Source organism: Ictalurus punctatus, chromosome 20, assembly GCF_001660625.3.
Source record: "Ictalurus punctatus breed USDA103 chromosome 20, Coco_2.0, whole genome shotgun sequence".
Taxonomy (NCBI): Eukaryota; Metazoa; Chordata; class Actinopteri; order Siluriformes; family Ictaluridae; genus Ictalurus; species Ictalurus punctatus.
This window is the reverse complement of record NC_030435.2, coordinates 23,650,227-23,665,226: the sequence shown is the minus strand read 5'-3', so window position 1 is coordinate 23,665,226 and position 15,000 is coordinate 23,650,227. Positions and strand designations below refer to the sequence as shown.

General features: G+C 49.3%; 1 protein-coding gene across 6 annotated transcripts in view; it reads left to right on the top strand.

Moving 5' to 3' along the window:
- ptprfb (protein tyrosine phosphatase receptor type Fb) overlaps positions 1 to 15,000 on the top strand; it is a 157,839-nt gene that overhangs the window by 68,911 nt on the left and 73,928 nt on the right. For all 6 annotated transcript variants that reach the window (XM_053673677.1, XM_053673679.1, XM_053673678.1 and 3 more), the window contains exons 4-5: positions 569 to 710; positions 11,960 to 12,148. In XM_053673677.1, coding sequence (XP_053529652.1) covers positions 569 to 710; positions 11,960 to 12,148 — 331 coding nt within the window. The remainder of the gene's footprint in view (positions 1 to 568; positions 711 to 11,959; positions 12,149 to 15,000) is intronic.

Here is a 15,000-nt window from a genome sequence, read left to right as displayed (position 1 = left end):
CCCTATCTGCTGAAGCGTAAGTGTGTGTGTGTGTGTGTGTGTGTGTGTGTGTGTGTGTGTGTGTGTGTGGGGTCAGCAGGGAGGCCTGTTATGACTCAGCATGTGAGAGAATGTAGCTCAGAGGGGGGAAAGAGAACGGCAAGTAATTTTCAAAAGAGAAATACGCATGCTGACTCCCCTTGTACCTCATTATCTCACTCTCTCTCTCTCACACACACACACACACACGCACACACGCTCGGATCTGTCCCGAGCGTACCGTGATGTTTTTCTGCGAGGACACGTTTATTTAATTAACGTTTACGGAAGGAGTCTCCAGTGTCACGCCGGTCAGAGGTAAAACGTTTATAAACGCGATGATGAACATGTATACAGTCACGTGTCTGAATTTAATAACCAAGCCATCGTGTGTGTGTGTGTGTGTGTGTGTGTGTGTGTGTGTGTGTGTGTGCACCGTGTTTACCTTCATGCTTTATTTCATCATCCGTACCGGTGCGCCGGAGTCTGTGGCGTTTAGACGGTGACTCATGCCGCGGCGTTTTCTTCCCTCCGTCTCTCCGCCCCTCAGGTGATCGAGTTCGACGACGGCTCGGGCTCCGTCCTGCGGATCCAGCCCCTGCGCACGCACCGAGACGAGGCCATTTACGAGTGTACGGCCACCAACAGCGCCGGGGAAATCAACACCAGCGCCAAACTCACCGTGCTGGAAGGTAGGAAGTGTTCCGGTCTTTTCCCAGCGCGCACGTCGTGACGTGTAAAATAAAGCTTGTTGAATTCAATCACGACGTCTTTTCGAATTTCCTCCACGCCCCCCGGTGGGTGTGGTCAGGGGTGTGGTTATGCAAATCACGTTAACGAAGCAAGGTGATTCCGATCCGATGCTCGGGGGTTGCTGTTACGGTTATTTATTCACGCAGCGCTGTTGAATTCGGGATTCTGATTGGTCGGAATGTGTTTTATAGACACCGATTGTGTACGCTTATAGATATTAGAGATGATACAGGTTCATTTATTTATTTATTTTATTCACGCCGCATCTTCCTACATGCTATAAAGGCAGCACTGATAAGGTCCATTCCGCCGATGCCTGGATCCAGCAGCGCGCTTGACAACCCGAGTGTCAGGAAAAAGAAATTCAGCAACTCCAGCTCTAGTAAGTGTACTCCTGGACCGTGAGTCACCGCGCCGGACTTTCTGAGAGGTTCTCAAACCCGTACTGCCGCCGAATCCGCTTCAGTGTCATCGCCTCCACACCGGATGAAGCTCCCTGCAGGTTCCGCGGGGAAAACGTTGAGCTTAATTCAGTTCCTGATGGCGTCAGAGGCAGGCCTGTGCTCTTGAGCTGTGGCGTTCGCACTGGGAAAAGCGAGCGGTGGTGGTGGTGGGGGTGGGTGGGGGGGGGGGTGCGGAATAGAAAGAAAATAGAAAGAAAAAACCGCCGCATTGGTTGTAATGCTCGCCCTCCGCACACCGCGGGACCTCCGTGTGCATCTCCTAGCCTTCAGACCGGCGACGCTTTGAGCTTTGAGTGGAATGTGATGGTGATTAGGGGTAAAATTGGACTCTACCTCTGACATTCGATGACAGGCGCTCAAAGGAAAGGTGCTCCGACCAGAGATGATCTAATTTTATGCTGATCGCTGCAGCACAGCGGCGTCTTTGAACACGCCCAAGCTCAACAACGACAGTTCCTCCTGGTGAAACTCTCACAGCAGCACAGACGCAGAGGAATGATCGGAAACTGGCGTTTAAAATCCGAATAAAACACTTGGTTTGGTAAATGTCGGACCTGAGTACTCAGTTATTTAAAATAAAAGGATTCTGCCTGTATTTGGAAAAACGAGAGCAGAACAGTTTGGTGATTTAACGCAGTGCGCGGTTTCTCGGTCACGTAAAAACGTCCAGCTGCTCTAACGTGAGCGAGAAACAGGAACTAGCTATAAACGGACGAGACGGACAACGTGACGTTTGATAAATGGAAGTGCACGTGGCGTAAGAGGAGTAGAACGCCTCGGGGTGCACCGTTATGTGCAAAAATATGCTTTTGATTTCATCCTGCAAGCGCCAACATACCGTCTTTATAACAGATATACGATGTGTATCAGGTAGTTATATACAGTTTATGATAGAATCGAGGCTCCTTAAGGTATCGGATCGTCAACTCGAATCAGAATCTCTGGAGAACCGAAGCGTTTTTTCGAGATAACGTCATCGCTGCCTACGAAAAAAAAAAAACAAACCCTACGGTTAATTGTGCGTTCCGAAGGATTATCCGAAACGTACACGTCGAGTGAGGCAGACCGTGACCGCCTCGGTGGCGCTGCGGCGATACCTGAGGACAGAGTCCGGTCCGCGCGTCGTTATTTTGACGTCACTCGATATGAAAACTCGATATCGGCGCTTCTTGTCCCGACATCGTCACGGTCACCGTCTTCCCTCCTGAGACGGACGAGCGAGCCCGTCTCGCCACCTGGACAGACGAAAGCGGTCTCGTTCTCCTTCACGGGCTTCCCGCGGTCCCCTGAGGGAGTTCACACGAACGGACGATGGATCTGTGGACGTTTTCCAGCCGTTACTCGGCATTCCGGTTTGTTATTCCGTGGCGGAGTTTCGTAGTCGTGGAGCCGTGACTAACGTCTGAGTCCTCCGTCTGTCAACGTGACACACGGGCCCGAGGCGTAATTGATACACATTACTGTCATACTCGAGGACTTCAGCCTGTGCCGAGCGAGCGTCGGTAAAACAAATTACGGAGCAACGGGATTACAAGAGAAGGCGATATGTATTCTGCGTACATTACAGCCTTTCGGGTTGCGACATAATGCGAGTCGTAAATATTTCAGGAAGGAGCGGGTAAGTACAAACGGCTCCACTTTGTAAATGGTGCTCGACTGGCACGTTAAGCCTGAGAATAATGAACCCGCATTACACTTTCATTCCACTCCTAACGACGCTTTTGTATGCGTTCCCTTCACTTCCCCGTAAATGACAGCACACGAGCCCGGGAGTCCTTTCCGCCGGAAGCTATCGCGCGCACCCGCGCTCATGTTTTCTCACGCGATAAATAAATCAGCTCACCGCCCTTCTGCAGGTGTGGTCTCCGACCGCCTCCGCGTCTCCGAGCCGACGGTGTGTGTCACAAGTTTAATTTCTCTCACCATCTGCTGGCTCGGAGCCCGGTGCCGTAGATCATCAGCGTTTTGACAGATACAAACTGCGTCTGTCGAGAGAGGCCTCTCCCAAGGACTCGTGCAATATGGCTGGGTGGAATCACGGTCCGTACTCGCTGTCTGAACCAACCTCATCTTCAAGGACTTCGGAGAACGAGATTAGAAACGCTGGAGTTGGACCAAGAAAAAGGGATCAAACATAATTACCCTCGTGGTCGTTTTTCCAACGGTGTGGACCGGAGACACAAATCCTCTCCGGCTTCGAGTGTTAATCGCCGGAAGACGAGAACGTACGACACGTCTGCTAATGTTCCCAGTCGTCCGGGGCGTTTCCGGACGCAGGATCCGACGTTGATTTGTTGACATATTACATAACACAGCTGAACTTTAAGACCCTTGGCCCTGGACTCAGAACTGATTGGCGGTCCAGAGCTTGGTCCACTTGACCAAGCCAGCCGATTTAAACGTGACCTAGTCTGACAGGGTAGTGGTACCGTTACCCTTCCATCAACCTCCGAGCCAGTTTTAGGGTCTCACTATCAGGGTACCGCCTCAGTGCCGCTTTCCCTCCAATGAAACAAAACCCGAAGGTGCTTATTAAACCCTGCTCTGCACCACGCCTCCTCCGAAGTCACTCCAGATTTGGACCTAAATGTAAATACCCTTAACCGCGTATCCTTTACCTTTTGAAAACGCGTATACAAAGCGACATACTTTAATCCGCATTGAGACCGGATAAAGAGCAGGAAGTCAAGGGTTCATAATATTGCTCAAGGGTTCACCAGAGTCTCTGGGATTTCTTTATTTATTTCACAGTCGGAAGTTTAACCACCGAGGAACCGTCACACTTCGGTAACGTAGAAGATCGACGCCGGGGATCGAAGACCCTCTGCAAGTCCGATCATGATACCACGGCGCTGTTGAGATCCAGATCCTGATTGGTCAGGCGGTGTTGATTAATTTTCTATAACGGCAGCAGTGGTGCCGCCGCAAATCACAGGTTTATATTTATATGGATACGCTCGTATACGTTATTGTTTCTATAGTAACAGGAACTCTACCGTATGGGCGGAGTCCCCAGTGTCTGTTAGGGGTCTTCTCGTCTTCGCACACGTTGAATCGACGTCGAGACTCCGGAGACGACGCGGCGTTACGGACTACGTGATACGTGTGTATGTGTGTACGGTTGAATATTTTTTTTTACCATTTCAAATGAAATATTATCCTTCATTAGAGTTAATAAATGGCTGTCAGTCTCGTGAAAACAGTAATGAGTGAAGGCTGTCAGAAGCGGCCCGCGAGTTAATTTGCGCTGCGAGAGCGTAAAATCGTTTGTAAAGGTCAGCGTGCGCAACACAACAGAAGGAGAAAACCGCGCGGGAATTGCGCGGAGCTGTTTAGTTTAATCGCCCCAGACAGAGGCTGCTTTAATGTGTCTGCGGAAAAGGTGATGAGAATCGAGACACATGGCAGCCTGTGTTAATTAAATCCCTCTCGCCCCGGGTTCGGGTGACAGGTCTTACTTATGCTTTCACTCTGGGAGAAATGAACAACCCACAGATCAAACAAATCCGTCTCTGCGGCGAGGCAGCTACCATTTACGGCTCGATAAAAAGAGCGGAACGGCACGGGCTAATCAGACCGACGTCGCCGTCGTCCAGCGGCAAACAAACTTCACAGCCGCGAATACGCCGATGTCAACAAATTGAGCTTTTCGCCGGTAATTTGCAGAAGCGCGCGAATCTAAAAAGGCGGTCGGAAATCTTTTCAGCCTCCTCAACCCCCCCCCATAATCCTACAGAGCGGCGATTTGACTCGTTACGTCTGACGCTTTTGTTACACCATGACTCCGGCGTGATCAGACGGGCGTGGCCTTTCCTCAGTTATCACGTCCAGAAAGAACAGACAGAAAAGCACGGTTTGCGTCACCTCCTCGCTGTGTGCTCCCGTGGCGAACGCACGTGAACGTGACCGCTTCGGCGAAACGGTTTGCTCCGACCGTGAATAATCGTCATCTAAACCCCGATGTTTTTGTTTTTTTCTCAGCGGTGAATCGCGTACCGTGTGCAACTCTCCAACTACAGCGATGAGAACCAGCCGGCGAGCGTCCGAGAGGGAATCCAGTTCATTTCCTGTCGCGCGCAGCAGACCCCTGAATCCGGTTTATCATCCGTGCTTTCTTCCCGGCACGCCCGAGTTTCTCCGCTCGTAATTACGACCCTGTTGTGGCGTTCGTTCGCGTTCAGCTCGTAAATACGATCGGATGAATACGATAGACCGTCCTAGCGCTCGGGCGGGGATTTCTGCGTCCGCGAAAAGCCATTCTAAGATTCTGGAAAGTCGTGTATCGTGCACTCGGGGCGTAAAGTAAGGGATAAAACACCCCGGGACGTTACGTTAGAGGGAAATAATGGACGACCCGGTGGCACGGTAAAGCGGAGACACCGTTACTGCCGGGAAGTGTTTTATTCCTCTTATACTGCAGCGATTCTGCAGCGATGACGGAATTTTATTTCATTTATTGAAAAATGCTTAAAATACCGTTTGTAGATGATCTCGCTTTTTTGTTTTCCGTTACAGCCGGCGGAAGTGTAATGTTGTTTACTGAGCGGTGGTAACGGCTCCCGCGCTCTCGCCGTTCCCGCGGCAGGGCCGTACATCACGCCGGAGAGACGGGGGAAGTTGGAGGGCGGATATGAAAGAGAGATAGCGAGCGGGAGGTGAGGGAGAACAGACACCGCCGGCCGGTATTGATTAAGTGCCTGTCGGCTGGGGGACTGAAGCTGAATATTTTGCCCGGCGAGAGAAAGTGTATTATTTTAAAGGTCACGGCTTGCATTACACCATTTTCCTCCACAGCCGAGTCGGATAAACAGCGTGTCGTTGGACCGCGGCCAAGAACAGCGCGCCGCCTCCGTCGGGCTCGCCACTCCTACGTTTTTATTTACTCTTTACTGAACCGTGATGATGTGGAACAGAGCACCAGGCCGAGGAGCTGGAGCAGACGAGCCGAGCGATGTATACTCGTCTTCCTCTCGTTTACGCCGGCAGTGAAACGCTCGCCGTTTGGCCGTAATCATCTATAATCCCATCGTTTAATCCCTTTTGCCTGCCGTGCACTTTATAAGTACAAATACGTCATCAGTCGAATGAAGGAGTGTTGACAACCCGGTTATGTATTTGTTTGTTTGTTTGTTTGTTTGAAAAGGTCGCCGTACGGTTTAACATCCTGTATTAAAGCCCCTGAAGTCTAAAAGCCCCGCCCCGTGTTGCTGCCTTTTCCGCTTTCTCTTTCTGAACAGTTATTTATTTATTTGTGTTGTTGGGTTTGTTTATTTGTTTGGGATCGCTCGTCAGTGTCTTGTACACGCTGAATTTTCTGGGTTTTGAGTGTTTTGATGAACTCTCTGTTGGATGACGGTAAGAGCAGGCTTTCAGCACGGAGCGGAAGGTTACTGCGTACGATGAACAGAGGGAAAGCCGGAGAGACGATTCGAAGCACCAGAAAAAAATCACAGTGTATGATTTGTTTGGCAATTTGGCCACGCCCCCTTCGGGACGGTGTGCGTTCGGTCGTATGGGAACGCATGTGATCAGGGTGAAAATAACTCGGGCTGCATCTGGTGTGTGTGTGTGTGTGTGTGTGTGTGCGATTGTATTCCGAGTGTGTGTTCGGAGCGTAATGTGGCGGAGTGTGAAGATGGAGACCGATTTGGTACAGCGGGGTTCTGATTAGGCCCGTCGTCCTGCCTGCTAGGCTACACTCGGCTCGGTAATTGGAGCTGGCGGGAGGTCGCAGCCTTCCTTTCTCGCTTTTTTTCTTCTTTCTTTTTATCCCACTGCCATATCTACACGCATGCACGCACGCACGCACGCACGCACAGAGTACATTTTTTAAAACCCTGCAGCGCTTCCCTACCTGTAATAAAGTGTAAGAACCTGCATGGGTTTAAAGCAGCGCTGTCCTGCTGCGAGACGTCGTCCAGCTACGCCTGCTACTTCCTGCTACACCTGCTACACCTGCTACTTCCTGCTACACCTTCGTTGACACTCAGGAAAACAAATGTTCCGAATGTTTCAGAAGTCCTCGTACAGACATTTTTACACACGCTCCAGAAAACGTGTGAAAACGTGCCGTACGCTTGTTTCGTTCCGGTTCCGACGCTCGATCGAAACACGACTCGGAATCAGAGCCAGCGTAACCCTAGCTTCTCACGGCAGCTGAGCGCCGCGTCACTTCGTGAACCGTAGCATCCGTGCAGAATTTTACTTTGTTCAAATGCAACCCGAGCAAAACTCTCTCGATCATTTCCTTTCTTCTGGACGGAGTGACGGAATCATGGGACGGTTTTCCTCAGGGACTCGTCGAAAAGGCGGCTCTCCTCCCCGAGGACGTGACCGTTGTGGATTATTACGTGTCTACATCAGATTTATGGGCGCTTTCTCACTAAAGGAGAACGTGTACAGATCGACGGCGCTTTCTTTCATCCGAAACTCGTTCTGCTTTTTGGTTTTGTTTTGTTTTTTTTACTGTCACCGCGTTTATCAGATGGACCTCTTATATTGCACGCAAGCAGTGGCTCGTGTAATTTATTGCTTTTCGCAGAACAATGTGCCTTCTTATTTCCAACTAAGCGATTGCGCCAAGGCTCTGCTAGCGCCATCAGAGACTCCTGCCTCTTTTTTTTTTTTCCTTTCTTCCTTTCTTTTTTTTTTAATGGCTGTTGGCATCGATAAAGCCGAGCTGCTGCTGGCCCGGTTCCATATTCCGACAGATAATACAATACATTACCATCTGTAGGAAGCCTATGAGGGCTTATCACTCTTCTAAGCCCTCATTAAAATACTGTCTTTACACGACAACAGTGAATTTCCTTTTGGAAGGCAAATTTAATTAGGTGCCTTTGTGTGCCGTATTGTTGCTCCGGTACCTGCAGGTCACCGCCCCGGCTCACGCGTTCGCTGTTTTATATATTTATTTATTTTTTTACGAGACGTGAGAGGACCTCTTTTCAAAAAGAACGTGTTTGGAAAAGGACGTGACTTTTTTGTTAAAAAAAAACAAAACAAAAAAAAAACCCCGGTTTACTTCGGCTTAATACGATGTGCTTTAATATGCAAATAATGTTCCCGAACGATGCGTCGGAATTTGCATTAGACGGCAAAACTCGTCGGTCAACATCACACCCGTGACGTCGCAGCACGAACAAGAACACGCGGCGGTGGACGGATTGGCGTCGGGTCCCGGATTGTGATCGGTCAGACGGAGAGGTGTCGAGTTTAGTTTTCTATAACGGCCGCAAATCGGGTGTTATTTATTTTCTCTCGTCCGAAAACAGACCTGAAGACACGAAATAATCACAGGCTGAGGTTCAGTTCCAAACTTGTGGGACTCGATTTGGTGTGAAACCTCGTTCTTGCTCACTTTACGCATGGAGCGCACTGAAACACGGACCGGGAAGATGTTCCGGCCCGAACGAGGAAGGGAAACGCCTCGTGTCGTAAAAAAAACGAAAACGCCTAGTCGATCCTAAACCGCGACGTCCCGCCGTAATTCCGTATCCGGACCAGTACTCCACCCGCGATCTCAAGGAAGCTAAAATCCCGTCCCGTTTCTGAACGGCTCGGAACCCGAGAAGTCGGAGTGTGAAAAACAGCTGCGAATGACATTCATCACGAGCGAACTGTGGGGGTGGAGGTGCGGGTGGAGGTGCGGGTGGGGGTGGAGGTGCTTGTCGAAACCTTGCCGAAAGCTCGTTAATTGTGAAGCGTGCAGACGAGCTGCAGATGAATCACCTATAAAAATAGACGCCGGTAATAAACGCAGGTTGAATGCGAGCGCTGTTTTTCGCCACTTTCTGCCAAACATCTCCGGGGTCAAAAGTTGAGGCGCGAGACTTCGCTCGCGGAGTCGTCAGACTCGTTTCGGGAGAGCCGTCGGATCACGTGGCTTCCTCTGAAAGGACGCAAGTCTGTACCTGCGTCTGTCAGGACATTTAAAACCGTAAGGGGCTGGAGTTCTGGGGGAGTGGGGGGAGGGAGGGAGGGAGGGGGGGGGGGTGTGCCTGAACTCATCCCTTTTCATTTCAGAACATTATAGTCATGATTACCTCACCGGTGTGGCCTCATGTCTGCGACAGGGGCGGGATTCACCCGAAGAGGACGCGCTACATCAGAACCGGATGTTCGGGGGTTTTTATCGTTTGTTTTCGAGAAACCCGAGACGACTTCCCGGACTTTTCAAACGTCACCTCGGCTTGTCTTGATTCGACGGGATTTTACAGAACGGACAGAGACGTAGACGGACGCCAAACAGCAGAGTTCTCGCTCTCGCCGCGCGGTATTTATCGAAGGCTTAGCGCTTCGGCCGTTTTGCTAGTACTGTTAGCGCGGTACCGTTACCGACCTGTCCGAAGAACTTCGGAGTCCGAAAGTTAAACGTGACGCTCTGCCGACGTTTATAAACGACATAAAAACGCATGGAAGGAGTCTCCAGCGCCGGCGCTCCGCGACGGTCGGACGCTTCGCTGTCTCCGGAGCGTTTACGCGTTATTCCTTACACATTCCCCAAGTACGACCTACTACAAACTATACACGTCGAAGCTGTGTCGCTCGCCGCTGTTGGAAATCCTGGATGGATGAAAATAGAAGTATATTTACGTGTTTATCGGCTTTATTAAAGTCGTCACTGGCCGAGCGCTCCGATTCACCGTTGCCAAAGCTTTCGAAAAAACAATGAGTCAGGGGGTTTGGCAGCAAGTGTCAGAGTCGGGCAGGTTCACGATGAGTAACGAGAGCGAGACCTGCCCGGGAAAATGAGCCGAGTTTCCCTCGTGATGATTAGTCATGTGTGTGTTTTCTTTAAATCGTGTTCGAACTGCAGCGCTGGTTAAGCTGGATTAGCTTCAGCACTGGAGATAAGTGTGATTTGTGAAGGGATTTGCAGCCGGAAAACCGCAGAGCGCGAGGCCGTGTCATTTCCACGTCGATCTTAAACACGAGACCGCCGGGAACCGTTAACTTCCTGGTCTTCTGGTCGAACCGCTGGATTAAAGTCCGGGATTTAGCTAGACAGTCGTTTAATTATTGTTAAACGGATCTAATCCAAATCCAAACAGAGTTTAAGGATGTATAAACGTCTCCGAGCTGTTCCGACGGAGCTCGCGCTGGAGCGTGTGCAGCAGACGCTCAGTATCGTGTCCGCTGTGGTGTAGGAGGGGTAGAACACTTCGGGGCGCGCGGTCACGGGGAAATAATCGACTTCGGAATGGTAACGGTGGCCCCGCCTCTTCCTGCCGCGCCGCCGTGTTTTTATTCCGCCCCGTGCGCCGCCAATACGGGATTCACGCGAGTCCGTCATGCGAAACCTGCAGGCCTTAAAACCTGAAATATAACATTTCTCCACAGAACAAATAAAGAACGTCGACACACACTTTCACGCGGCGCGAGTGCCGTGCTCGTTAGAGAACATTGTGTCCTCTGGGCTTTCGAACATAAACACATAGCAACCCGATGCGTCTCCAGCACCTTAATGAGGCGTATTATTATTGTGCGCTCGCGACGCTTGTTTCCACCCAGACCGGCATGACACTCGCGCTAGCGCATGCTAACAGCACAACTCGTAACGTGTTGATTAACGCGATGCTTCGTTCAATCACACCTCCGAACTCTCACACAGAGCACTCGCACGTACGAGATAAACGATCGGCGGCGGCGTACGAGCGTCCAGAACCGTTTCTGTTTGGAGTCTGTGTGGCGTAATACGGTTCAAAAGCCTCAGGCCGTATTTATTTCCCCCTCTCTCTCTCTCTCTCTCTCTCTCTCTCTCTCTCTCTCTGTCTCTCGCTCTGAAGGATGAGGAAGAAGGACAACATCGTGCGTTCACCCTGCCGAGCAAATCCAGGTCAAGTGGCCCGAAGTAAAAACGCCAGAGTTTCGGCTCTCATACGCAACGCCGAGAAAAAGCGTGCAATGTTTTTACTGAGAAAACAAAACGATAAACAACGCTGTTGTTTTTTTTCACAGCTGAGACGTACAGCTGCTCCTCCAGGCTTTTCTTTTATATAAAAAACACAAACAAACAACGGAGTCGAGAAAAACAGAAACACGTCAGCGGTTTAAAGGCCCGTAAAAAACTAAACCGGGAACGTCGGGTATCTTTAAAACGGCCGCAAAACTTTTTGCCTTTTTTTTTTTTTTTTTAAATTGTATTTATATCTTCAAGCAAAAAATATTCGAATTTTTTTTATTATTATTTATTTATTTATTTTAAATCAGACTGTTTAGGTTAAAGTTGTTTGGTGTTTTTTTGGTTTTTTTTGTTTTTTTTTACAGCAATTTTTTAAAAAATCTGAACCCTAATTCAAAGCTAGATTTTTTTCATTTTGACGTTTTTTTTTTTTTCTTTTAATTGTGCGTTAGGTTTTTGTCTGTTTTGTCTGAAATGTAGTGACATTTTTATTTGATGTAACATTATTGATCATTTCATTCATAAATCCTTCACATGATATTACGTATTGTTCTTATTCCTTTTTTTAAAATACACTTTCACTATACATGTATTTCTTTTCGCTCGGACGTGATCACCGGTACATGAAGGTTTATTAAAGCGTTATTTGTAGAACTTTTTTTTTTTTTTTTTTAATCTTCCTGAATAAAGGTTTAATGATAGTGTTATTGTGTCATTATATAAAATAAATTCACTTCCGTTCGAGATGTTTGTGATTGTCGCAGCCATTGATCTGGCCCGTGTAGCCATTCTGAACGTGTGTGTGTGTGTGTGTTTTCAGAGAATCAGATTCCTGCCGGTTTCCCGAGCATCGATATGGGTCCTCAGCTCAAAGTGGTGGAGCGAACGCGGATCGCTACCATGCTGTGTGCCGCTAGCGGAAACCCCGATCCGGAAATTTCCTGGTTCAAGGACTTCCTTCCCGTCGACATCAACAGCAGCAGCGGACGGATAAAGCAGCTTCGCTCAGGTAGCGGTTCAAACCGCACGGCGGCGCACGACGTCCCTGTATGTACAGGATTAACGCCGGTCTCAAGTCGTGCGTTTGAATATTATTTATTTACTTATTATAATATCACGTCACGTGATAATCTTTTGGGTTGCACTGCGCCGGACGGAAGGCGTCGTTAACGCGCTCTTGGCAGCGGCTCGAGTAGCCGGCGGAGGGGGTGGGGCTACTTTGTTGCCACAACAACAGCTGGAGCAATTCGAGTCAAACTGGTTTAATTCAACTGAACGAGCTTGATTGGCGTGCGAGTTACGGTTTTGGCAAAACATACCAAATACACGTGAAAGAATAAAGCAGCCATTCCTCGGCGCAGTGGTCCACCAATAGAAATTGTTTGCGTTAAAACAAATAATGGAAACCGTTTACGTCAAAGCAATCGAACTAGGAATTGTTTGCCAAAACAAACAAGCAATAGAATTTGTTTACATCAAAACAATCAAAAATTTGAAATTGTTTACATTGAAACAGACAGGGGTGAGTGGGCGGGGCATGTGTTTTACGAGCACTGATACGTTCTGTATCTGATTAAAGTCTCTTATGAATGATTGTTTTGGTTCTCTTTATTTCTCTCTCTCTCTCTCTCTCTCTCTCTCTCTCTCTGACGCTTCTGTCTCTGATCTTGTCTTGCGTTTGGTTCCTTGCGCCCAGGCGGCTCGCCGATCCGAGGTAAGACAACAACGTGCGGCCGGATATCGAATGTGTGGAAACGTTGTCCACGTGTCTCCTCACTCCTCCGTGTCTTTCCATCTTCACCTTCATCCAGCTCACTCCATCGTTCCCGTGACCGTCGTGAGGAAATCCGTTAACCAGAACCGGATTTATGTATCGCTTCTTCGAGACTCCGAGGATTGTGGGATTTTTATAATCGACGGAATACTCCGTGCTGTGAATCGCATCGCGACTTCGCGGTTTCGTTACAATAGCTCAAACAAATGCAGAGTAACACGCCGACGTGCCCGAGCGCTACGCTAACCTGCACGGAGTCTATCATGTAGGCGCGTACATTTCTCATCGCTTGTCAGGCCACGCCCACAAACGACAAACCTGCTAGCCTTTGCACCTTTGCACAGTTTGTTCGTGTGGAAACCGTATTTTTTTTTAATCCTGCGCCGTCTCTGTGGGTTTTATTTGTTTCTGATTTGTTTACAGAAGCGTGACGGTAATAACGCGAGGCTACGAACGGAGATGTGTCGGAGCGTCTGATCCGCAGTCCGACCGCATCAGATCCGCGTGTGCGTGCGAGTCCTGTCGCCCGTGTGTTTGTTTTTGTAAAACATAAAGCAGCATAGCGTCGCTCCAGGTCAGAGCGGCGATCCCGTGGAGTTAAACGACGGCGTATAAACGTGTATCTCGAACACCGGGACGGTGGAACAGAAGGATTTTTCACGCACGCCGTGAAAGTCATCACCGCGGTGGAGTGTCCTACTTAATGCGACGCCGTACATCAGTCACGTATGAGCGCAGACACCTCATCCAAAACCTCCCGAAAAATCATCGCCGTCATTATCGCACCCATTTCAACATGATCGGCATGCGTCCACTTCCTGTGTCCTCACCACCAACGGTTCACGTCTTGTACGTTTGTTTTTGTTTTTTTTCCCCTCATACCTGTACATGATCACGATCCTACATCCATGGCAGTCACCGGCTTTTAAATGTTGTTTCTGGTACCTTCTTCTTATGGCAGCACCACTTCCTGAAGTTTAAAAAAAAACGTTCGTAGGTTTATCAGCGAACAAATGAATCGCTAGTCACTTGATCTTTTTTTTGGGGGGGGGGGGGGGGGGGGGGTTCCGTGTGTACGGAGAAACGTTCTGTTTATAAACGGAAGTCCGTGCGAACGAGACGCCGTTACTATAGAGACCGTGACGTATTAAGACGAGCGCGTCGATACGAACCCGTGTCGTGATCCGAGGTGGAATTTGCGTGAGAGGGGGAAAGGGGAAAAAAAAGAGAAGCGCGTTCTTTTGTAAGCGTCCTGTCGTGAGATAATTGGCCTGGGTTCTGGGTTTTTTTTTCCCCTCAGTGACTCCCACACGCAGAAATGCTGATTCGGGGACAAACTGCGCAATCAGCGCCGCGCAAAACACCTGAGTGGACTTTTTTTTTTTTTTAAACGTAGCATGAATAAGTATGAGCGGGACGGGATGTTTGCTGACGGAATCGAGACGCGGTTGTGCTGCGAAGGGGAAAAAGAAACGAGTGTTAGAGTCTTCTAAAGCGGGAGGTTTTTTTTTGTCCCCCCTGAATACATTTAGATATAAATGTTAATCAGACATGGTCCTAACTCTAGGTTGGCGTTCAGATAAGGCACTTGGATGAGTAGTGTAGGCCGGGGAGCACTTCAGCGCAGAGAAAACATCTCACGGGTTCTTCTGCGCTTCCTTATGTTGTATTGGGTGTGTACGTTGGAAAGCAGGACTCGGCGAGACCTTCTCGCGTTACTTCCCGCTGTGACCCTCACGCTCCGTGACCTTCGGGACGTCCGGCCACGACCTGGCTGTAATGAGTCGGCGGACTAGGTCCAGGTTATCTCCGGGGCTTTGAGCAGAAGATGTCAGGTTGGTTCTACACTTGACCTTGAGGGTTCTTCGGCTACCGCGCCACACAGAACGCTGTAACCGAGGGCTGCGAGAGAGTGAAGGACCCTCCGTTCAACTCTGAATGATCGGTTGCTATAGAAACGATAACGTATTCATAAAGCGAGCGTGTCGGTATAAACCTGCGCGACTGTGACAGAGCTGCTGTTATAGAAGATGAATCAGTGGAACACCTTTGAACCAATCAGAATTCAGGTGTGCTGAAAGTTGTGT